Raw genomic sequence first — 24670 nt, forward strand, 5'->3', positions numbered from 1 at the left:
CTATTGAAAAAAAAAATTAAAGGAGAGGGAAAAATTAAAATTAGGTATTAACCATAATTTCCTCTCATTAAAGGTAACAACAGCCCCAGCACCAGTCTGGAATGGGGCTGGTTGATGGGTTTTCAAGACGGGGAAACAGAGTGCACACCACAGAAGTGAAGTGATGATCAAATAAGAAAGCAAATGAGGCTCCCCCCTCGTTTTTAACAAAGGCAGGAACGGGGCCAGTGGCAGAGTGGTTTAACTGAGCAGTTAGAAAATTGGAGGTCAAAGCCTGACATGGCTATTGATGAATTGAGGGTGTTGGAAGAAGAGTAGCAGACATCACGAGTGGGCTGTAGGGACTGAAACATGAAGCAAGATTAAAAGAAGTTAAGTACCTGGAGGTGGTGTGGCTGTGCAGCAGTGAGGTGAACCATAATTACAGTCACCACATGCTGCAGACTGGAGAGAGACCAAGGGAGAGAGGATCAGAGTGGGGTAAGGCAGAGGAAGGAGGGGGAAGATTCAGGGTTTTGAATCTCTTTGTTCCAGATGTGTTTGGGCAGGTTGTGTGGTGCAGCACCTGCTGGTCACCTCTTTTTTGCCATCTCCTCCTGACTTTGTTCTAGTTCATGCCCTGATGTTTCCCATGCAGCCTCAGGTCATTAATGAAGGGCTGGATTGTGATCTGCTGGCTGAGGATGAGACTGGGCCAACCTCCTGTAAAGCATCCTCATGGATATGGGGTTCAGTGCTTGAAGGAGCAAATCCTTTGAAGCTCCGGCCTGGTGATTCATACCATGTGGGACATACTGGGCAGGGTGCTGGGATGGAGCTTAGGGCTGGTAGCAGCTCTCAGGATGGGGTTCCTGCCTGTAATTGTCAGGTGTCAGGCTCCCATTGCAGCTTTCCATGCAGTGGTGTCACTTTGTTGCTCTACTTGATGAGGTCCCTTGTTTTCATGCAGACTTTATGAGCTTCATGTATTCCTATCATCATGTCTCCCTTTGAAACTAGAGTGGAGATGATGCCCTGGGCAGGTGATGTACTGAAAATTGTAGGTGCAGAGACTTGCATGCATTTTTTTTATTAGGCTCTCTGGTTTACAAAGGCAAGCTCTAAATGAATCCCTAACGACTGTGACTGCAAAATTATCTCCATGAATCCAAGCATGGCAGCACCTCCCTGAGTCTGCAGGTAGCCTGAGACAGTAAAATAATGGGTGAGCACTTCTGCCTCTTACCAGATGCTTCAGGGAGCTCAGCGTGGTTACTTTGCCTTGATTGGTGTTGATTAACTTTTCCCCTGATGATTATTTTGGTGCCTTAAGTGACAAAGGGAATGGACTAAGGGGTGGCAGGGGGGTTGTTACGTTTAAGGTTCCTTCCAACCCAGACAATTCTCTGTTTCTATGGTTCTAAATCTCCTAAAGGCTGCTAGCACCTTACTTTTCCATGTTTGCACTGATTGCATGATCAATTAATTGATTGAAGCCATGTTTGCCTGTAACATTTTTCATCTGGCTTCTCAAGGAAACAAATCTGAGACCTGGCTCTTTCTCTGTCCCATCAGTAGTTCTTGAACCATGAAGTGGGTAAGGGTCAGGTTTGTTGGAGGACTAGGAATAATTCAAAGTGCCTAGGTTTCTTCAGAATAAACATCTTGCCAGAGACCTTAATGACTTGAGTGAGGAAACATCTGCAGTGATACGAGACACACCAGTGATGGCAGAGCCACGCCACGTGGTTGCCACCCAGCTGCAGATGGGTGGATGCTTTTAAACAAATTAATCCTGAGGGTGCCTGCAATCTCTATGCAGCCAGACACTCCTGGGATAAATCCTGGACCTAATTCTGAGCTGTCTGGCATCTCATGTAGTCATCCAGCTTCCGCAGAGCAGGGACAGGGAGCAGCCTCTGTGGTGTTTGACTGCGAGGCACTGAGGGACTGGACCTTTTGCATGTGTCTGAGAGGGCAGACGAGAGTCTTGGAGCCAATTAAAAAGCACAGCAATTTGTGAGTTTGTTAGACATGACTAAGGGCTGCTTGGGTTAATGGAAGAGTTGAGCAGAGCTTAATTGTTCCTGCATAAAGAGCACATGGAGGAGCATGGAGGGGATGTGTATAAGGTGTATCTTTGTAGGGTGGGAGGGAGCAGATAAGCCAGCATCACTTTAGGAAAAATATAAAACCAGGACTCAGAAGCTTTTATTGTGAGGGCTGTTGGTGCCAGAGCAGCTGCAGCAGGGAGCTGGCCTGGGATGCTGTGGTTCAAATCTTTTTTTTTTTAACACATTTGCTTTATGTGGAGGGATTTTGTGCCAAATGAGATACCATGTGCTGGTGACAATCTTGCTGTGTGCCGTGCGGCTGGCACAGAGCCCATGTGTAAGTGCTGGTGGGTGGGAGTGTGTCTGTGTGCCTGCAGACCCCTGAGTGCTGCAGGACACGTGGGCTGAGCCACAGGTCCCCAGGGCTGCCATGGACCTTGGGCAGTGGCACACAGAGGGTCAAGAACTTCCTCCCTACAGCGGTTTCCCAATGTCTTCTCCAGCCATCCTGGAATCCTACAGTAGTTTGTGTTGGAAGGGATCTTAAGGATCACCTAGTTCACCATGCCCCTGCCGTGGGTAGGGACACCTCCCACTAGACCAGGTTGCAGTGACAGAGCCCAAGGGTGGAAGGTGAGGGGTGGGCAGCCTTCAAATCTCTCAGCAAAGCCTCTTCCCTCTTCCCCAGCCACTCCATCCCATGAAAAGATGTGTTTGTGCCTCCCACCTTGCTATTACTTAAACCCCTGGTCTCCACAACCAGCCCCACCTCTTTGCTTGCACATCACTTGCTGATTTGTTTTGCAGCTATTTGGGAGGGTGAGAGAAGGGGCAAAGAAGAGAGAAGGGGTTGGGAAAGGCATCAGAGTTGTTGGAGTGAGTGGTCAGATCCCTGCTGTTGCCCTGAGGGGAGACAGGGACACCAGGCTGAGTGTGGGGAGCCCCAGCCAGCATCCACATCCCTCCATCACAGCTGTGAGGAGTCAAGGAGAGTTTAGTAAGTGTTGCATCAGCACAGAAAAACATACTTGATGCAGAAACATCATGAGGTGAAATAAAAATTTTATGCGTCTTTTCTTTTTCTCTCTCCCTCTTTTACGCCTTGGCAACACACACTGAAGTTGTCTGGGTGGATCTGGTCTCTGCACTCGGGTCATTTTATGACTGTTCTTGCTGTCTTCATGGGAGTCAAGTGATTTATGTGCATCTTTGCAGATCTGGGCCTTTAGCTAATATCGAAGTGCACACCCACGCATGCCACTATGGCAACATCTAATAACCCCAGTGTAGAAAAATATTTCCTTTTCATTGTAGCAGTTAAGCTGGAATTTCTGAGAGGACTGATGGCATGAAGTGCCGAACTCCCACCCAGGTAAATAAGAGTTGAGCATGTTATTCTTTCCAATTCCCTTTTTGACGAACTCCTTGGAGCGTGTCTCTGCTGATGGTGGATTGTGTGGGGAAAGGAGGCAGCTGGAGCCTGGGTGGCTTCCTCACAGCCATTTCTGCTGGTGCTTTGGAGCATTTAGGCACCACCCCAGAGCTCCTGTGCTGGGAAAAGCCATCTTGCCAGTGCTGTGCAGAGCAAGGTGGTGCTGGATGAGGAGGATGCTGAGATCTGTCCCCAGCTTTCTCGATAACTCACTCACCCTAGTGTGACTGCAGGACTTGAACTCTGTTTTGGCAGCTCTGGCTCCTAACCCCGCTGCCTTCAAGGGCTACATCTTCCCTGGAAGAGGTTTGCACTGTGGTGATGATGGTGAGATCCCTTCTGGTCCTAGGCTGGGCTCCTGGTCCTCATCAGTCAGGTGCCAAATGCTCAGTGCGCTCCAGTGGCGCTGGTTTGGTACCAGGATTTAGGATCTAGCAGAAGCATTTGGCCCTGAATGTTGCCTCTCCCTGGGTCACGCTGAGGGATGTTTTGTGTGGATACCTGGGGGAGATCCCTGAAGGTGTTTTGAAGCCGGGGGGAGAGAGGGGAGGAATTAAATAAAAATAAGAGAATGTTTGTCCCCCCCCATAGCCAGCAAAATGGGATTAATGAAATTCTGCAGAGGGCAGAGGGAGGGCAAGGACACAGTCAGCAAAAATGGATCTGGATGGCTGTAACATAAATAGGGAGGGGGTGGAGGAAGCTGGAGACACTGCCCTGCAGAATTAGCTGGACACTGACTGTATTTGAAGCCCCTTCCAGCCTCAAAGGCCCTCATTCAGTGCCCACTTTGTTTCAACAATTAGAAGGACGAAAGAGCATCTGTCATGCAAATTGTATGGTAGGACAGATGCCCCGTGTGAGGTCCTGCACTGGCAACCAGTGGTTCAAAACAAACAAACAAAAAAAGTCATTTTCAGTCAAGAGATCTGCTGTTGGGCTGTCTCCAAATGCCTGTACATTGACAGAGTAAGGTTTTTTCCTCAGGGTGTCCCTCCAGAGCTGGGCTGTGCTGTGAGAAAAGCTGCTCTGCTGTGTGCATCATGAGTTAATTAGCAACTTCTAATCACATCTGGTGTGGCTGCCTCACAGGCCATGTCCTGTCTGTCACTGTGACGTGGTGAAACCTGGTGAAAAAGCTCATTGTTCTGGGTTCTCCAGAGCAGCCCTGGCTGCCTCATCCCTGGAAGTGTCCAGGGCTAGCTTGGATGGGCCTTGGAGCAACCTGGGATAGTGGAAGGTGTCCCTGCCTATGGCAGGGGATTGGACAGGATCATACTTAAGGTCCCTCCCAACCCAAACCGTTCCATGATTTTCTGTTAAGGAACTCCTGGAAACAGTTCTGGAGTGCTTTGGAGGGAGAGTCATGGAACAGTTTGGGTTGGAGGGAATCTTCCAGACCATCTAGTTTCAATCCCCCTGTCATGGGCAGGGACATCTTCAGCAACATCAGGTTGCTCAAATGCCCATCCACTCTGGCTTTGAGTGTTCCCAGGGTAGGATGTGAACCATTTCTCTGGGCAGCTTGTTCCTTAGGATGGGTTGGGCAGAAGAATTCCAAAGGCTAATCTGATGCCGTTAAGTCCATGGGGATGCTCCTTCTTTGCCACTGGATAAATGTCAGCTCCTGTTACAGAGTGCAGGAGGAGAAAAGATCCCAGATGGCCTCTCAGTTTGAAATGTCAGATGGATAGGAAAAATGGCTTTTCACTCCTACCTACTCATCTCATATAGGGATTGATGCAGTTGGGGGCAAAGCCACAACAGCATCTTGCCTTTATTCAGGGGCACCTCCCTGTCCTCCAGTGAGAGGGGTGGGAAGGATGGCATAGAGTGCCTGAGGAGAAATATTTTCCAAATTTTCTTAAGATACATGATCAAAATAGGCTTTGGGGTCAATAGTGACAGGGAGCACTGCTGGCAGTGGAGGCAGGATTTCATGGGAGAGCGTGGACTTGGTGGATGCTTTCATATTTTAGTCCAAGGCAAGACCCAGTGGTGGCTCCCATTTGGAGCATGTGGACCCTCATGGAGTGGGCTGTGGATTGTCCTCCTCTCAGAGGTTTAGGATTGCTGGGGGGAACAACCCTTCTGATGGCATAAAGAGAAAATGAGGAGGTGACTATCCAAACAAGTTCTGTAGGCATTTGCTTGGAAAGCAAACGACTGATTTCTCCTCTTGAGGGTTTTCAGATGCTCCTCTGCGTTCAGCTTTGCTGGGCAGTTTACGGGAAAATGCTGAGAAGGACAAAATTTCCTATTCAGCCCTCTCAGTTCATTCCCTGAAGCTCGAGGAAGGCTCCCTGGCAGGTCAGTGGCAGCTCCTGCAGTAGCCTGATGGGCTCATTTCCCTTTCCCCCAGCGCAGGCAGCCCCGTCTCCAGGCCCTGCTGTCATGGTGCAGCTGTGCCAGTGGCAAAGTGCAGATGCTCTTTTTTTTTTTTTTTTTTTTTTAATTATTATTTTTTTACGAGCTGGCCGAGCCTTGTGCTGTCCCCCAGCCTTGGCAGAGGAGGCTGCAGCTCCACGCACGGCATCTGCCGGATTGCCCGGGGGGCTGGCAGGCTATGAAAGGGAGCTGCGGGGCCAGGCCGGACTGGATGTGGCCTCGGCAGGGCTTGGGAGCAGATCCCGGCTTTCTTCCCTTCTTCCCCCGTGTCTGTTTGTGTTGGATGTCCCGGCAAATCGTGCCCTCTGCAGATGGGCTTTGACCTTGGCTGCCGCCCAGGCTTGCTCTGCTGGGGCAGGTAGAGATGGGATGGACTTGCAGCCTTTGCTCGGCCCCCGCGGAGCATTTTCTAAATATGAGGTCTGATTTATGCCTGGTAACTACCTTTTTCCACTGTAAGGAAAAAAAAAATTAAAAAAATTGGTAATTTGTTTTCCCAGGGTTGTGGGAAACTGCACTTACTTGAGCTTGAGGTAACTTCAGCTGAGCTTGTTGAAATCTCTGATACATCCCAAGGCTCCTGAGCTCGGAAAATAAAAATAAAACAGGGATAACAATCCCAGTGTGCACCATGAAAGACAGAATGGGGCAAATAGCAGGAGTTTGGGGAGTTTTTTATCTTTTACATGGATGTGCTGGATGGAAAATAAATGCACTACAACTTTAAGGCTTTGCTTGCAGCTAAATATAAGGGTGTGCTGGCTCCACCCTGCTGCTCTGTTAGGGATACAGGCATTTATTTTTCTGGGGTGGGTTTTTGCTTTATTTTTTTCCCTTCTCTTTTATTTTTTTTATTTTTTTGGGTGAATCTCCACCATGAAATAGCCGACAGTTTAAGCGAGTGGTCCTGGAGCGTGCAGGAGAGGTCCCTCCTAACACCCTCCCCATGGAAAGTTAAAGGATTGGGACTTGACCAATTTTCAACTTTCATGTAAGTGCTGCGTGCTGTTGTCTGATGGGGAGATGAGGATGGCAGGGATGAAGTCTTAAGACAGCAATCTGCTGTTTTAACCTGACTTTCCCGAGCCCCCAGCCTGCTTGGTGTTAAGCCAACAGCCAGGTTAGCCTGGGGAAGCTGCGCTTTGTGGCTTGGGGATGGTCAGCCCTGAGGGGATGATTATTATTTTCCTAAAATTTTTTGTTTTAATTTTAGGTGAAAGCTCTGTTGGTGTTGTTAAAACTCAGAAAGGTGGTGGCAGGGTCTGTTTTCAGTCAGCATTTGCTCAGTCTAAACTTATTTTTCCTGACTTTCTGTTTGGGAAAGAGAAGCCAGTTTCATCTCCATTTTCTATAATCATCTGCTTATTTTATTAGCTTTTTCCAAAAGGCTGTATTTCCCCCGATGCCTGGCCACCTGTTTTCTATGAGCTGCTGAAGGTCTGAGCTCTTGCTCCGCGTGTGCAGAGCAGATTTCTTTCAACAAGCCAAAAGAAACGACACAGCTATAGACTAAAAAGGGCAAAAAACCCCACATGCTGTGCTATTTTGGTAGTAGCAAATTATGCGTCCTACAAATTACCATTGGTTATGAACATTGTCCGTCTGTCTGGATGACAATGTCCTGCTTTCAGACCACTGCTAATACGTTTAGAATTAGGATAATACTCATTGAACTCCAAAGCGGCTCCTCTTTTCTTTGCCCTGATTTATTCCTACCAGCAAATGTCACATGCAAGTGGAAGTTTTATGGCTGGATAATTCACAGCCCGTTGGGCATCTTATTAGGAAGGGCTTGGACTTTTAAAAAAAGTGACTCGAGGTTGTTCTTTTAGTGTTGGGAAAGTATCCAGTCTCTAGGTTTTCTTGCTTGATGACTTTATTTTTAAATTTTTTTTTCTTTTCTTAACCTCACCCTTTTTTGTTAACTTTTTGCTCTCCCTTTCTCTTTCCCTCTGTGTACTCTCAATCCCTTTTTCTTTTCCCCCTTTCTTTTCCCTCTTTTCTTCCCCCTTTCCTTACCATTTTTTGTTTCCCTTTTTCTTTTCTTTCTTTCTTTCTTTCTTTCTTTCTTTCTTTCTTTCTTTCTTTCTTTCTTTCTTTCTTTCTTTCTTTCTTTCTTTCTTTCTTTCTTTCTCTCTTTCTCTCTTTCTCTCTTTCTCTCTTTCTCTCTTTCTCTCTTTCTCTCTTTCTCTCTTTCTCTCTTTCTCTCTTTCTCTCTTTCTCTCTTTCTCTCTTTCTCTCTTTCTCTCTTTCTCTCTTTCTCTCTTTCTCTCTTTCTCTCTCTCTTTCTCTCTTTCTCTCTTTCTCTCTCTCTTTCTCTCTTTCTTTCTCTCCCTCTTCCTCTTCTTCTCTCTCTTTCTCTCTATTTCCCTCCTGTTTTTTTTCAATTTTCCCTTTATTTTGCTTCCTATTTTTTTATTTATCTTATTTTCTCTGTTCTTTCCCTTTCATTCTTTCCAGTGGAGCACAAGTTGAACTGAGGGCTTGCTCACCTTTCCATGTGAGAGCTTCATGAACATCAGCTCTGAAGTATGACTCCAAACCCACAGCGAGGACTGTGTTACTATAAGAAATAGATGTAACACTGAGAAATAGATGAGGATTGCAAATAATGATTTTTATCACAAGCATATTTGATATGCCTTTCAGAGGTGGTTCATGCCAACATCTTGACCTCTGGCTGGTCTTTTTGGGCAGTGTAGAGTGAATACCCTAAGCAGATATTTCCAGACGTGACGTTGCGTGGGGGTTCATGGGCAGGGCTGGGAGCAGGGTGAAGCCTCTGGTGCTCCAGCTCAGAGTGATGGGGTGTCTGTGTGTGCTGGGTGAATCCCAGCACAGGAATACCCAGCAGGCAGCTTTGTCCTTTCCTGCAAGTCCTCTCTGGACCAGAGTGTCCCCTGCAGCCACGCCAAGGGCAGGTTATGCCCTTTCCAGCTGCGAGGCTTGAGAACAGATGGCATCTTGTTCCACTTTCACACCACCCCTGGCTTCCTTTCCAATTTTCCTGAGTCACCTTTTTCACAAAAGGGATTGAAAGGAAGAGACTGGCACGTCCATGGGGGCAGGTAGCTTTTTCCCTCCTGTGCTCCCTGGCACATTGCAGTTGGTGAGCATCTGGTCCGAGTTTCTGCAGCGCCTCTCTGCCCTAACGCGTCCCTGCTTCTCCAGGGTTTTCCATGCTGGTTTTCTGTGCCAAGCAGGAGACAGGAGGTGAGCTGCCTTGGTGACTGTCTGGGGGGAAGACAGTGCTGTGGCCTCGTTTTGTGTCAGATGGATTCAGGCATTGCTCCACAAGGAATTCAAAGACTGCTTCCTTCCTTCTCTTCCTCCCCCTTCATCTTCCTCTCCTTCTCCTTGTCCTCCTCTGCTTCCTCTCCTTTGGTGCTTCCTTTCCTTCTCCTCCTCTCCTTTTTCTCCTTCTCATCTTTTGCCTTCTGCCTTCTCCACCCCTTCCTTCCTCTCCACCTTTTCCTTCTTTCCCCTTCTTCCCCTCTTTCCTTCCCCTCCTTCCTTTTCTTCTCCTGCCCTTCTCTCATCCTTTCCTCTCCTTCCTTCTCTCCTTCCTCCTACTCCACCTCTGTCACAACCACTACTACATGCTGGCACATCCTGCTGCTGCAGGATCCAGATGCTGCACAAATCCAGAGCAACATTCCCAGCTCTGACGGTCCACAACCCTTATCCCATGCCAGAGCTCTCCCCCCTTGCACTACAGTGGCAGCTTTTGCAGAATCTGGGAGACCCCAGAGCATCCCAGCAGAGGGCTGGTGGTGTGGGACCCCCAGGAGCACTTTTGAAGGCTCCTCCCTTCAGGTCCCAGGGGTGTTTGTTGCCAGGATCAGTCCCATTGTCACCCTCCAGTTGCTGCTGGGGTGGCCAAATAGGACAGCAGCCTTGTATCTCCTGGTTTACACCTGTGGGTACAAGAAAGGTGTGAAACCCCATGATTGTGAAGGTGCTTTCAGAGGGCTCCTTGCACAGGGACCCATTTTCAACAGTCTTTTATCCCCTGCAGGGTGAGGGCAGGGCTGGCTGGGCTGCATCCTCAGATGTTCAGAAGCTGCTTTGGGTGGTGTGTCAGGTCATAAAACCCAAGTGCTGTGCCTGGAAAGACAGACTGCTGCCACAGCATAAACAAATCTATGGAGCCCAGGCAGCCAGCAAATTCACCATGCGCAACGTGTGTGTTTCTCCACCCCTCTTGTTCTTTCCTGTCCACACTGAGAGTGGCTTGAGCACTGGGGCAAAGTCCTGTGGGGAGGGGCTGAGGGAGCTGGGCAGGGGCTGAGCCTGGAGCAAAGGAGGCTCAGGGGGGCCCTTGTGGCTCTGCACAGCTCCTGACAGGAGGGGACAGCCGGGGGGGTCGGGCTGTGCTCCAGGGAACAGGGACAGGAGGGGAGGACAAAAGCTGCACCAGGGAATGTTCAGGTTGGGCATGAGGAATGTTTTCACACAAGGGGTGGTTAAAAATTGGAAGAGGCTTCCCAGGGAGGTGTTGGAGTCCCCATCCCTGGAGGTGTCCAAGGAAGGCCTGGACAGGGCTCTCAGTGCTTGGGGCTGGTGACAATGTGGGGATCAAGCACAGCTTGGACTCGATGATCTTAGAGCTTTTTTATCTGAGATGATTCTGTGATTCTCTGATTGCTGCCCTCTGGAGAGGGAGAGAGGTGATGTGTATAGGTGGCAGGTGCCTGTTACTTACAGTGAGCCCCACATGGGTCCCACGGAGCTGGGACTGGCATGAGGTGGCACTAGAGCTTTGTCAGAGCCTTTGTCATTCCATCTGCATCAAACTCCTGGAGCAGGAGTGAATCTCCTGTCCTCTAGGTGGTTTTGGAGGAGCTGTGTAACAATTGCTGGAGCGTGGATGTGCAAATCCCTCCTTACAGGTCCCTGAACCTGTGGCAGTGGGTAGGGATTAAAGGCTGTTTCTGTTGAAGGATTGATGAGCTGTGTCTGGCGCTGCTCTTTTGTGCATCTTTTCCATCCCCTGATGGGTAGGGTGCAGTGGCCACTGGCAAACTGAGCAAAAGCTCTGCAGAGCACCTGAAAAGGGCTGTGTCTGTGTGTGTATGGGCTGCAGAGGGGCAGTGCACACCCACCTGGGGGCTAGCAGTGCTTAGAAATGGAAGTTCTCCTTTGGAAGCCTGGTGAGCACCATTTCCCGGGAGTTGCTTAATTTAAATCATCTTTGCTCTGTTTTGTCCTATCCATTATTTTCAGCTGTCAACATTAAGTGCCACAAAGACCCTGTAATAGGCTTCTTTCTGCTTCCCTCTAATAATCCCAGAAGCAGTCACTGGGCCCTTTGTCTGGGGCTCTGTGATGGCTCTCAGTGTTCAATTTGCTGGAGAGGAACCACTTTGTGGAACAGTAGGACAATCAGTGAGGCAGTGGCTCGAGTGCTGCCATCCTCCCTTTGAAGAGGCAAGAGAGGAGCGAGATGGAATTGTGTTTTGCCCATCATGGTTAATGACTTCTAAGAAAAGCTTCAGTGGCAGCTCAACAAAAGTGATCCTGGCTTACAAAAATAGATGCATTTAATTTGCCCCAGAAGTTGTTGGGGTTTAGAGTGATCCTTGGAGCTGAATGAGAACAGTGAGATCTGGTGGTCAGGTCAGGGTTAGGACTCAGAGTCTGCGTCCAGCAGGAGGGTCCAAGCCTTGTATGTCATGGCCAGGATGAAATTCAGCAGAGGTGAGTGTTGACAGATTTTCTTGGCTTTTTTAGGTGTTGGTAGGACCCAGTGAAAGGTCTTTACACTGATACCAGGTCCACTAAAGAAGAGGTGAAAGGTAAAACAGCAGGGTCCTGTCAGTGCTGTGGATCCATCTTTGGCAGTCCTGAACTACACAGACATTTCTCTCAGCGATGCCTGCTTGGGGCTGGGGGTGATCCAGGAGGTTTCTTGAGGGCTCTTTCAGTACTTGGATGTTGCAGACCTTTTGTCTTCCTCGGGGCAGTGTAAGGCATCCCATGCCTAACTCAGCATAGATTGAGGAAACTTTACTCTGGCTTCTTACTCCTCATCTTTTACTGAAGTGGAGAAACAGCAACTGCCTCCATTGCATGAAATGTCTCAAAACATCCAGCATTCCATGTGATTCCATACGGATTTTGTGCTAAGTTTTCCTTATCTTACTTGTGCTGCTGCCCTCAGCCGTGCCCATCTCCTGCCCCTTCTGCCATCAGTTGTTGCTCCAGGTATGCCCTCCCAGTCTGAGGGAGTCTGATTCAAAATTCTTCTTCAAAATTTCTGCTTCAAAAATTCCCCTTGTCAAGGGATCAGCTCAAGGCAGCTAAAAGTACCCAGATTACAACTAAAAGTACTCTAACAGTGCTGCATTGGGGATTAGAAGGCTGTTTGTCTTCACTGGTCAAGAATGGCTCTGTGACAACCTTCTTCCAGAGATTTTAGGGAGAGTAAAGGTGTGAGGATGGAGCTTGGTGTGTTTTTGAGGAGCTCCTCCATGCACTACCTGTCATACTTTTCTTGCTCAGCCCTCTTGGTCCTGGATGTGAAAGGTACAAAGATGGAGGGAGTCAGGGATGGCTCAGAAAGCAGGTGAAGAAGACTAATAATTCAGCTTTTCTGTAAGTGCATAAATTAGCTATTATGGTGGGAACACAAATAATGAGGAGGAAAACTTTGATTTTTAAATTTGAGCTGTGCATGCAGAAGCACAGGATGGTTTCTTCTGAGTCTATTTATCGTGAAACTTAATTCTTACAAGGACCATTGTCAGGGTTTGGTTGGTTTTTTTTTTTTGCATTTGTTTTATATTGACTGGTGCTACATTTAATCTGCCACCACTCTGCTCAGACCCTTTGCCTGCTGCTTCGCTTTCTTGAGTCCTGCTGGAGTGTCTGATGGGTTTTTGTGGCCTCGAAGCCTTATTCCACGCCATGCTAAGACAGCAGCTCAAGGAATGAAAAACGAGTTCAAAAATGCTATTAAAGAAAAGCTGTTGGTGTAACATGATTTTTGCTCAGTCCCATATGGCTTGGGGGTCCTAGCCTCATTAAAAAAACCCACTTAAAGTGTGCTCTGCCTCACAAATGTCCCACAAATATCCCCTTGATGTTAGCATGTCCCACAGCTACACCTGGGTGCTTTCCATGAAGTCCCAGGTCTGCACTTGGGTGGAAAGCTAAAAATCTAAGGAAAACTGTCATGACAAAATCCAGGCTTGTTTAGCCCATTTGGTTGTGGAAAGAAAAGTTGCAAACTGGACCTCTGAGCAATCCCAAAGGAAAAGAAAAACAATATGTTAGAAGGAGGAAAAAAAAACCAAAAAGAGCTGTAAGTGTTGAGGGCAGTCTCATGGGCTTGGGATGGCATGAGCACTCAGCTCTGGCCACGGCTGGCAGTAAAGCTGAAGCTGTGGTCGAGGAGAGAACTCGCCCTTGGGCTCTTCCTTGGAGTCAAGGAAGGTGGATTGTTTTCCAGCGATGAAATTTCCTATTGAAAAATTGAATGTTTCCTTCTCTCCCTTGTGAATGGGATGCCTGGGAAGCGAAGCACGCTGGTTCCAATTACCAGCACAGCCAGCCCAGGTGCTGCAGTCAGTCAGGAATTTATACCTTTTCATACGTTCTAGAAAAGATAAAAACTTTTTTTATGATTATTAATTTTTTTATTCTTTTTACTTTTCAATGTATGTAATGAATTCAGAGCGGGAGCACAGCCAGACTGCTTTTGATTTGCTCCCATGTTAATGTTTTATGTCTGAATATGTGCCTGGTCACTCAAATTAGTCAAACATGCTACTGCAGTTGAGCCCAAAAATATGATCCCAATCAGTGCAGGCTCATTGAGAGGGCTGGAGCAGCTCTCCTGTGCAGACAGTGTGGGAGAGGTGGGATTGTTCAGCCTGGAGAAGAGAAGGCTCCAAGGTCTCTCCAGAGAACTGATTGTGGCCTTTCAATACTTAAAGGAGGCATACAAGAAATAAAAAAAAAAAGAGTTTTTAGTAGGTAGGAACAAAGGGTGATGGTTTTAAACTGAAGAAGGGGATGACTAGAATCTAGGAATTCAGACTAGATGTCAGGAAGAAACTTTTTGCTGTGAGGATGGTGAGGCCCTGGCACAGGCTGCCCAGAGAAGTGGCGGATGCCCCAACCCTGGAAGTGTCCAGGGTGAGTCTGGACAGGGCTTGGAGCAACCTGGGATAGTGCAAGGTGTCCAAAATCCCTTCTCCCCAGGCCTTTCCCTGCCTGCCTGGGCAGGGTGGATGGCCTGATTTACAGGCAGTGCTGGCTGGAGCTGGTGTGAGCTGTGACTGCAGATGGGCCCGCAGGCTCCAGCTTTGCATGATGCCTTCTGCAGATACCTGGCAGAGCACAAAGGCCTCGTTAAGGCAGCCAGTTTGACTGCAAGTGCACACCCCTTCCAGAGCACAATTGGCTAAGTGGTGCTCCAGGACCAGGCTGCTGCACCCCCACGTTCCAGTTGATATTTAAAACAAGAGCATACATCTCTGGCATTGTTTCCATCCAGGATTGCCTGCAGCTCTTCAGGCAGGATCCCTACTTTCCTACAGGGTTACACAAAGCCTCCACAGTGGCAAAACTTGCCCTGCAGTCTGAGACAAGGGGCAGCAGGCAGATCATGGAATCAGAATCCTTTACAATGGGAAAAAGATCTTCGAGTCCTGCCATTCCCCCAGCTCTGCCAAGGCCATCCCTAACCAGTGTCTCGACACAGCTTTTAAATCCCTCCAGGGATGGGGACTCCACCAGTGCCATGAGCAGCCTGTGTCAGGGCTGGACAATGCTTTTCACCAAGAAATTTCCCCCAGTATCCCATCTAAACCTGCCCTGGTGCAATTGGAGGCCTTTCCCTCTCATCCTGACACTTGTTCTCTGGGAGCAGAGCCCATTCCCAGCCTGGCTGCACCCTCCTGCCAGGGAGCTGTGGGGGAAGAGAAGATCTGTTCCCTCTCAGACTTCTTTTCTCCAGGAGTAACTGGCTGGAGGAGAATGAAAGAATACACAAAGCAGCTTACAATGTATGGAAATGTTGCATATAGATGTGTGTGATTGCAGGAGATTCCCGTTGTACGGTTGTGTTACTGGGAGTACACGGTCATTAGGAGTGAGCTGGAGTGGGAACACCTGCAGGGCCAGAGTTAAGGGTGATTATGCAGCCCAGCCCTGGCTTTTCTTCACTTTGGAGAGCTGCAAAGCATAATTTCATCATGGATTTATATACAGCTAATTGGCATATAGTTTGATATGCAAATAAAACCATATAAATATCAAGAGAAGGACTTAAAGCTGTGCTTTCCACTGTCATGCTACAATCCTTGCTTTTCTGGTCAGTCTAATCTACTCGATTGCTCCTTTCATCATCTTGTGTTTTGAAGGCATGATATCTCTTTCAAAGAACATCTGTCAGACGTATATTAATTAGTTAATTTTTCTGCATGGAATGTAAACACGAGAGTGGAGAACCCAAAGCCCTGAGGATCCAATGAGGTGTGTGGCCAAGTAATTATTTTGGGGTAATGCAGAGATGTGGTCTGTGCTCAAGCTGTAAAGGCTAGAAACAGGTTTCCTACCAGATATATCAGTTTATGCTAAAGACTGAAGTGAAATTTTCTTGATGTGGGCACTGGAGCCTGTGCCATAGACACACCGTAGAGATGGCATTTCCAAACTGAGCTTTCTAAGCCAAAGATGCTACTGGCAGTGGTGCTGAAGTATGTTTAAATTCAGTTTTTAATTAAGAATATTAAGTTTCAGTAGTTCAAGAATGGAAGACAGCATGGGGAAAGCCAATATTTTTATGTTGAAGGAAAATTTAAGGTGTAAATTTGTTAGCTGGTAGCACCAAGTTTCACTCCTGACTTGGGGCTGCCTGGATGTTTCTCACGTGGCTCACACTGAGAGCCAGATTTACTGGGATTTTTGTGTTTTGATCTTGGGTGAATGTCTTTTGCTGTGAGTCTTCAATCAGATACATCTTGTGTGATAACAAGAAATAGGTTTTTGTGTGAGGGGACTGTGAAGTGGTGTACAAGCACAGCAGTTGGGCTGTAGAGGAGCTTGGTGTGCAGTTCTGGGGCCAAATCCAGTGCTGGCAGTAGGGCAGAGGGGTGAATTGAGGCAGGGCCATGCACAGGTAGGTGCAGTACAGGAATTCCCAGAGGATTCCCCAATCCCAGAGCACATCACTGGCATTGGAGCATGTCTTGCCATTGGGGACATTCAGAAATCCTGCTAAGGCAGGGTCCTATCTGTCAAATCCCTCCTTGGCCCCTCTGGCTCTCTTGGCAGAGGTGTTCCCAGGCTCACGGGTGGTCACTGAGCTGGGTTCCCATTTCTGACCCTGTGTGGGGCAGCTGCCCCTCTATTCTTGACAGCAAGGCTCTTCCCTTTGGCACGAAACAGAATGCAGTGTCCTTTCAGTAGGATGAATTTTGGATTTCTCCAGGTTGCAGCAAAACAGTGTTTTAACTTCTACCATCTGTCTTTACCACTTCTGCCTTTCCTTGTGTGTCCTTTTAAATTTTTTTTTTCTTTTTTTATTTGCTTCCTGGCTTCCAGTCCTCTTGGTAATGTGTTCAGTGTGGACTATTAATATATCCCAACAGGAGCAACCCTACTTATGTTTTCCTTTTGGAGTAAGGATTAGGGAATATCCCTTAGCCCTCCTTTTTTTTTCCCCATACTTTTTTTATTGTTTTCTTTTTTCCATCCTTCTCCTTCAGAGCTGAACTCCAGAGGAGGCCACGGAGCTGCTGCCAGGGCTGGAGCCCCTCTGCTCTGGAGCCAGCCTGGCACAGCTGGGGCTGTTGAGCTGCACAAGAGGAGGCTCCAGGGACACCTCAGAGCCCCTGCCAGGGCCTCCAGGGGCTCCAGGAGAGCTGCCCAGGGACTGGGGACAAGGCCTGCAGGGACAGCACCCAGGCAATGGCTCCCATTGCCAGAGGGCAGGCACAGATTTGGGGCTCTTGGCAATTAGGAATTGCTGGCTGGGAGGGTGGGCAGGCCCTGGCCCAGGGTGCCCAGAGCAGCTGTGGCTGCCCCTGGATCCCTGGCAGTGTCCCAGGCCAGGCTGGATGGGGCTTGGAGCAGCCTGGGACAGTGGAAGGGGTCCCTGCCTGTGGCCCTTCCATTCTGTGTTTCTGTGAGCTGTGTAATTATGCAGTAGAGTGCAGATCGGTGCTAAGGGCTATTTTTTTTTTTTTAAATAAGCATTGTTTTGTCATACCTGTCCAGCCAGATAATCACAAAAATGCCTCAAGGAGAAAGAGAGGTGGCATTCACCATCAGCTGGGGATCTAAAATGCCGTGTATCACGAGATTGTTGTGAAGCCACGACACTGGCAAAGCTAGGCAGAGGATTTTTTCTGGGTCTCATGGTTTCCTTGCCTTGCTGGATAAAATAAAACCTGCCAAAGCAGCGGCAGTGAGCTCCCATCTATCTGTTCTCATACTCCCAGCCGCTTCTGCCTGAATTATTCATGCTCCGTAAGTGATCTGCAAACAGCTCCTGTGATCTCCCTGTGATCTGTGGGTATGCCAGACTCACCCCTGCTTAGGTCAGGGCATTTTCTTGTTTCCTTCCCCGCGGCAGGGAGTCTGTGGGAATCTCCAGATTCCTCACCGCCTCTTTCTGATTAGCCCCGACGTGTATTTTATTATTTACGTGGCAGGATTTGTTCAGCTGTCCCAGGCACACGGTATTATCAGCAGATAAGCAGGAAGACTCACTGCAAACATCTGTAGTTGTTGCTTGACAAATCCTGTTTGTATAAATAATATTAAGGAGCTGCAGAGGCTGTTGTGGAGTAAATACCCTCGTGACTGAAGGCAGCACTGCCAGCTTTTCACCTGCGTGTGCATCTCAATAGAGATTTACTGGGCTGTTTTACACACACATACATATACATAAAAAAATACTTCAGTTTATTTTTTTTTAGTGTAAAGGCCCCTTCCAACCCAAATTATTCTGCTATTCCAATATATATGTGTATATGTTTTATGTATTTACCTTTTTTTCACAAACTCTTTCCCTGTATTTATTTAATCTTTTAGGGTTTTTTTCTAGTGATTTGATCATGGAAATAGGTTGGCAAAGCCAGGGAGAAGGGCAGTTTATGGGCAGGTTATTGGCAGGTATTTCGTGTGCTCTGCTATCCATATCATTAATGAAATGGGCTATAGGCCCACCTCTTCCACCACCAGGTACCACTTGGATCTGCCTCTCCAGTGTCATCTACTTCAGCCACTCTTTATTTTGGGATGAGGACTGGGATGCTTCAGGAACCCTTTGCCAGTGGAGCTGCAGCTAATGCTCTGAGCAAGGCACGAGGGGCCCCCTGGTCCCCTTGTCCAGCTGAGGGAGTAATTTGGGGTGAAAAAAACTTCATTTAGGCTACCTGCTTTTTTATGCTAACCCATAGGAGGACCTGTGCCTCGTTCAGGATATCACTCACCTACGACATAACCGGGATACAGTGAGTTTGTTAAAATGTCCTGTCTCTCTGCGTTCTGGAAAGAGGATTTTCTATTAAACCTTAGGGAAATTACTGGCCTTGTTAACTAGCGTGGAAGTAATGAACCACAGCAGGGTGACTCGGGAGATTTGGGCCCTCGCTTCGTAAGACTGCATTGTTTCTTCAAATGAGAGAAATAATTTAAGCAAACAAACGAACAAAGAATTTCTGGAAATTAAAGTACGGTACAAATGGGATGATTTGCTCATCCTCTGTCTAATAGGAGCGGTGCAGTGAACAATTGTGTGGTCGACCTCAGAAATCTATCCATGGTAACTAGTCACAGGAGAGAAAAATAGACAGCCTGCCACCAACTTGGTATTAAAGTTCTATTTTCCCTTTTTTCCACGGTTGCGGGCCAGTCAGGGACTTTCCATGAGCAATCAGCACAGCAGAAATCCCCTTCTGCTCCCTAGCAGCCACCTCTGCTCAGCAATCAAAGGTGCTTTTTGTACTGGTTTTGGCTTAAGTGGGGTTTGGTCCCGGTTTTCAGTGGGATCAGGCTGGGGCAGACCCTTCCTGCCAAATGCATCCTGCTGAAACAGGGCTGTCATAGAGCCACAGAATGGTTTGGGCTGAAAGGCACCTCTCAACCATCCAATTCCACCTCCTGCCATGGGCCAGGGGCACCTTCCACCTGACTGGGTTGTTCCAACCTGGCCTTGCCCCTTCTACCCCATGGCTGAGGTGTGTCTGCTCTGAAGGAACCTTTGCTTTTGTCACCTCTACCAGGTGCTGGGTGTTGAATTCCTGATGGGATTTGAGGTCTGTGCAAGCCCTGCATGACCCCAGAGGCTTTGGGCAGGTCCTGCAAAGAGCTCAGAGGAAGGGCAGAAAGACACAGCGAGGCTGAAGTTCAAAAATAAATACAGCAGAAATACTGGGCCTTCAGGCTCGATGGTCTGTTCCTCAAAAGACAATTTTGGAAGGCATCGCTGTGCTTTTGTTCTTCCATTAGGCAGCTGAGGAGAGAGCATTGTTTTCCTCCCCTCATCTGTTCCCCTTGTAGGGGAAGAAGGAGGACTTGGCCACCCTGAGCTTAGCATCCCAGGGGAGCTCCCAAAACAAAGGGCTGCGTGGAGGAGGATTCCGTCATCCTGTCCCCGCCGTCCCCATCCCTCCCTTCACCCTGCCCTTGGCACGGCCGGGGAGCACGGGGAGGGGAACGTTCCTCATCCTCCTCCCTGGAAACACAGCTAACTTCTCTTACCTCCAGGTTTGCTGCTGCCTGTAGGCTTGGCGAGGCAGCCCTGGGTTTGTCTCCTGCCAGGAAGGTGTGTGAGCCCTGGGATGGCGTGGCAATGTGACGTGTCCAGGTGTGCTTGGGTAGCACAGCACTCCTGAGGAATGTGGTGTGGGTGCTCCTGGATGTGGGTTGAGGCTCTGTGGACACATCCCGCTGTAATTTCTCTCCTGTGTGCTGTGGGCATCCATCCTGATCTGCAGAGAAGGCCTGTGGGTTGGGGAGGATCTCCTCAGCCATGCTCTGTGTGACCCTTGAGTTAATTCCCCGTGCAGGAAAATGTGGCTGGCTTGTGGAGCTGGAATGGTTTTGGGTTGGGTTTTTTTTTTTAGGTTGTGTAGATTTATTTACAAGTAGCTGGACTAACACCAACCTATCTTGTTTTGCCCAGGCTCCAAGACTGACCCTGCTGAGAGCCCCTGAGATACTGAACTCTATGAGTGGAGACCACTTGACTGCACTCAGCACCTTTCAGGATCAGGCTCTAGGTAATTGTTCTGATTCTTTGCCTGGATGATGGGGGAAATTTGCTGTTCTGGGCTACACAGATCATGTGAAATGACATTTCTAGTTGTTTGTCCCATGAACCTGTGGATTTTTTTTTCCCTGCTGAAGGTTGTCACTCTAGATCAGTGGCTGGGCACTACAATAAAACCTCTGATCCCTCAAACATCAAGCAAAATACCAGCCTTGCTTCCAGAGGGGGAATCATAGAATGATTTGTGTTGAAGGAGCCCTAAAGACCATCTAATCCAAGCCACTTGTATTGGGACACATTCATCTAGACCAGGTTCCTCAGAGTCACATCCATCTTGAATATTTCCAAGGGAGAGGCATCCTGGAATTGCTGGATCACCATTCTGGTAATGGTCACCAGCTGTGGTGCTTGGGAAGTTCTCCTGAAGTTAACTTGCAGAGAACTGTAAAAGCAAGGAATCAATATCAAAAAAAGGTGTTTGCTACCATCAAAAGCAGTCAAAGGCTTAAAATACCAATATTTTTTGGCAAGGATGCTTGTTCAGATCAGGCTTTTAAGAATTGCTCAAAACCTACAGCTGGAGGAGCCTTCTTTTTAAAATAAACTCAGCATCTTATTTGTCTGGGTTTACAGTAGCTTCATTCTCCTCCAGACCTGACCTCACTGTTGTGCCTCTGAGGATCTTTAAATCCTTCCTCCAAGGTGGATAGATGGAAATGGAAGAGCCTGGGGCCTGGCATTGTCCTGCTCTGCATCTTCATGGAGATGAAGATGGTGCTTTGCCTGGGGGGGTATGGGCAGGATTAGACCCAAGATTTGTGCTTTTATCCCAGCAAGGCCAGCTCAAACACAGAGCACCAGCTGGAGAGGTGAGGATCTCAGGGGTGTGTTTTAACGGGAGCAAGAAGGAAGCAGGATGCTGTGGATGTTACTCCAAAGCACTAAGGATGAAAGATTTCCTGTAGGATTGACTTCCTGAGTGAGATGACATTCCATACAAAATTCTCCACGCTGATAGAAGTATCAGTCAATAGAGGGTTATAATTTTTAACCTGCTTTGCTGAGTTTTTCCCCGAGTCAATAAGAACCAGCTCCACACTGATTTCAGCAGAGGCTCAAGCCCAGCTCTCAGATCAGAGGGGCATGAGGGTCTTGCTGCCCCCTCTCCCAGGGCATCCTCTGTCCATGCAGGAGCAGAGGGCTTTTCTCCATCCCTTGCAGCTCTGTGTGGTGACACTTTCAGGTCTCAGGCAGGAGGACATTGACTGGGTTGTTTCCTGTTTTGACAGTCTCCATTTCAAATCCTCTGTGCAGGGAATTAGAACACCACATCCCATGTCCTCCTCCCTTGAATATTGCATTGGGGAGCTAAGCTCATGTTTCCAGTGGGGAGGGAGAATACACAGGTCATGAAACAGGCTCAGAAAGTGAAAGAGAGGAAAATGAAGAATGAGAAAGAAGGAATACATTCAGCATCAGGGCTGCAGTGGGATATTTTACCGTATCCACGCAGAATTTGTGGGAATGGGGTGCTCCCTTGGTGCCAAAAGTCACGTACTTTGTGTTTAAACTGCTGCTGTCAAAGCTTGGAGAATAACTAAAAGAAAATCATCACAGGTCAAGTGGATGTTTTCCAATTAACCAGAACTCAGTATAAATCCTGGGGAAGGAAATAACCCCACAAACATCCACCAGCCCTGTGCCTGTGTCCCCTGCTCAGGTGCTGGCTGCTGGTGGCAGCAGGTCCTACTGGGACATGCCACAGGCAGGCAGCTGCCTCAGCATCCTGAAACAGTCCTCAGGCAGCATCCCCTGCCCAGTAAATTTTTGTGCAAGAATTGGTTTCAGATTTGATCTAGGTCAGCAATCAGGAGGGTCAAGAGGTTGCTTCAGGTGAGCGTGGAAGGTGAAACAACACCAGTCTGTGGGCTGGAGGCTCATCCTAAGCCCCTGCAACACATCTTCAGCTGAGGGCTGGTGTTTGCTGCTCTAAATTCAGCAGTTTTGGGTAGGCAATACTTCAGGGGAGCATCAAGGCAAATGTGTCTCTGCCACCGCTGCGCATCACCCCTTGCAAAGCCCCCCCCTGAGGTTTTGGTGTGGCCAATTGCTCTTCCCTGAGTTGTAGCCTGAAAATAGGGATAGATGAAGGCAAAGTGTTCTGGGAGCCATGCCAAGCCAAGGCACCGAGTTGTTAAGAGATCTGTATCTCAATAACAGATTTTTTTTGGTCTTTATCAGCTTTTAAGAGAAAACACAGTGTTTGCAGGAGCAGATTGGGATCATCCTAAGGAATGGAGCTCTCCTTTTAAAATTGTATTGCTTTTATTACTATTATTTTAATAATAATAATAATATAATAATAATAATAATAATAATAATAATAATAATAATAATAATAATAATAATAATAATAATAATAATAATAATAATAATAGTATTTCTGCGGTGAAGCCATATATGAGAATGTTATTTGTGTAGGAGCTGGAAATGAACCTGAAATGATCAGCTTTTTTTTTTAAAGGCACTTTACAAGTCATTTGGCATTGGAAAAGGTACAACTATCCATCAAAGCAGGGCTTGGGGATAAAATAATTAGAAATCACACAACCATAGCAAAGGAAGATTAGTGCTAAAATTAGAAGCCAGAGAGTTGTTTTTAGATTAGGCTGGAATCTGGGCAGGCTGCTTTATTGTAGACTGTTACTTTAAAAATGTAAGGTGAGAGGTGTGAATTGTCTGCATTTGGTCATGTCCCAGTGGAAATGCTGTTGTGAGTGCTGGGTGGGATGATCTATGAGGTGAATTTCAGGGAAATCCTGAGGGGATGGAAGTGCAGTCCCATGTGAAAGCTGACCAGCTGCTAACGGAGCTGGGTTCAGTGTCGAGCTCTTCTCCACCAGCGTGTCTCCGTAAGTTTGGTTTGCTCCTAGTTTTGTTTCTGGGTTGCAGTGGCCAAACACCCACACTGCATCCAGAAAAGGTGGTGGGGTGGCTGGAATTTGGAATTTAGGTTGGAATTTCCACCCACAAGTGGGGGTGGGTGTGAGTTGGAGCTGCTCTGGTCCCCAGACGTGAGCTGTGCCCTTGGGTCCAGACAGTGACATCAGGTGGACACAGCCCATGGAGCTTCATCACTTTGTTTTTCTGCTGGACCTCCTCAGGCATGAATAGGAACGAATCCTCTATCAGAAACAAATCCAAAATTCATCAGAGGACAGACCAGGAGAGCTTGGGGTGTTCATCCTGCACAAGAGAAGGCTCCAGGGACACCTCAGAGCCCCTGCCAGGGCCTCCAGGGGCTCCAGGAGAGCTGCACAGGGACCGGGGACAAGGCATGGAGGGACAGGACAAAAGGGAATAGTTTTACAGCAGAAGGAGAGATCCAGACTAGATAGAAGGAAGACATTTTTTGTGATAAAGGGGGTGAGGCCCTGGCACAGAGAGGTGGATGCTCTATATATAAATTCCTTCAGGAGAAAGGGCCTTGGTACTAAAGCCCTTCTGGTATAGCTGGAAGGGTGTAACACGAGCAAGAGATTGGAGGACGAGGTCAGGCACATCCAGGTGTTTTCACTGAGGAAGATGTCTCTATCTCAAGTAGAGATCCCTTCATCCAGAGAAACATGACTTCTTCAGGGCTGATGCCTTTAGATTTGGAGTGGGGGATTTCTGGGATAGAAACCCGAATTTTGTGGGATGTGCTGCCTAAATATGGACACAATTAGGTCTACACCTCTTCCCCTGGTCCCAGCAGAGGTACCAAATGGAAAGGGTCTCAGGTTCCCTGCTGTGTGGGAAGCACCAGCCCTGTTGTGACCACCCACAGCATCTTCCCTGCACGTGCATTTCCCGGTGCCTGCAGGGGAAAAGTGGAGTTGAGCAGACTGCCTGCTCCCCCCAGCACACTCCCCGCTGTGCCTCCAGCTCAGTGAAAGCAGGACAACTCCTCATCGACTCTTTGTAGCCTGAGAACAGAGCCTTGGAAAAGTCCAGCAGCGGGAACTTTACTAATTCCAGCTAATGACTCCGAAATACTGACTGAGGGGAACAATTGCGCATCATCAAAAGTCGCAGACAAAAGAAATGCAGTGCATTGTGATAGCAAACGAAGCTGAATCTGATCTGATGGAGCACCTTTCATATTCCAAGCGTTTCAAAGCCCTTGGCCGAGTAATGAGCTGCATGCTGACAGCAGGGCCACTGGACTGGGCTTTATGTGGCCAACAATAGCCAGCACAGTTGTTGGCAGAGGACTGCTCATAGTGGGAGAGGGGATGGATGGTGGCTGGCATGTTGGGGCTGTCCTGTGCTTTCCAGGGTTTTTAGTGCTGTTGGATCTCTGGCTAGTGTTTGGATGAGTGCTGCAGGTGACCAGGCAAGATATTTCTTAAAGGGGGCATAGAAGAAAGATGTAGACAGAGTTTTTAGTAGGGTCTGTAGTGAGAGGGCAAGTGTTGATGGTTTTAAATTAAAAGCAGGGAGATTCAGACTTTGTGTGATTGAGAAAGTATGATGATGGTGGTGAGCCCCTGGCACAGGGTGCCCAGAGCAGCTGTGGCTGCCCCTGAGTCCCTGGAAGTGTCC

At 48.1% G+C, this 24670-nt stretch overlaps 1 protein-coding gene across 1 annotated transcript in view; it reads left to right on the forward strand.

Moving 5' to 3' along the window:
* The first annotated feature begins 20038 nt into the window (after nt 1-20038).
* ZBTB7C (zinc finger and BTB domain containing 7C) overlaps nt 20039-24670 on the forward strand; it is a 95607-nt gene continuing 90975 nt past the window's right edge. Inside the window, exon 1 of the mRNA XM_066569675.1 lies at nt 20039-20093. Coding sequence (XP_066425772.1) covers nt 20042-20093 — 52 coding nt within the window. The 5' untranslated portion in view covers nt 20039-20041. The remainder of the gene's footprint in view (nt 20094-24670) is intronic.

The sequence above is a fragment of the Molothrus aeneus genome, chromosome Z (genome assembly GCF_037042795.1).
Source record: "Molothrus aeneus isolate 106 chromosome Z, BPBGC_Maene_1.0, whole genome shotgun sequence".
In the NCBI taxonomy this organism is placed as follows: domain Eukaryota; kingdom Metazoa; phylum Chordata; class Aves; order Passeriformes; family Icteridae; genus Molothrus; species Molothrus aeneus.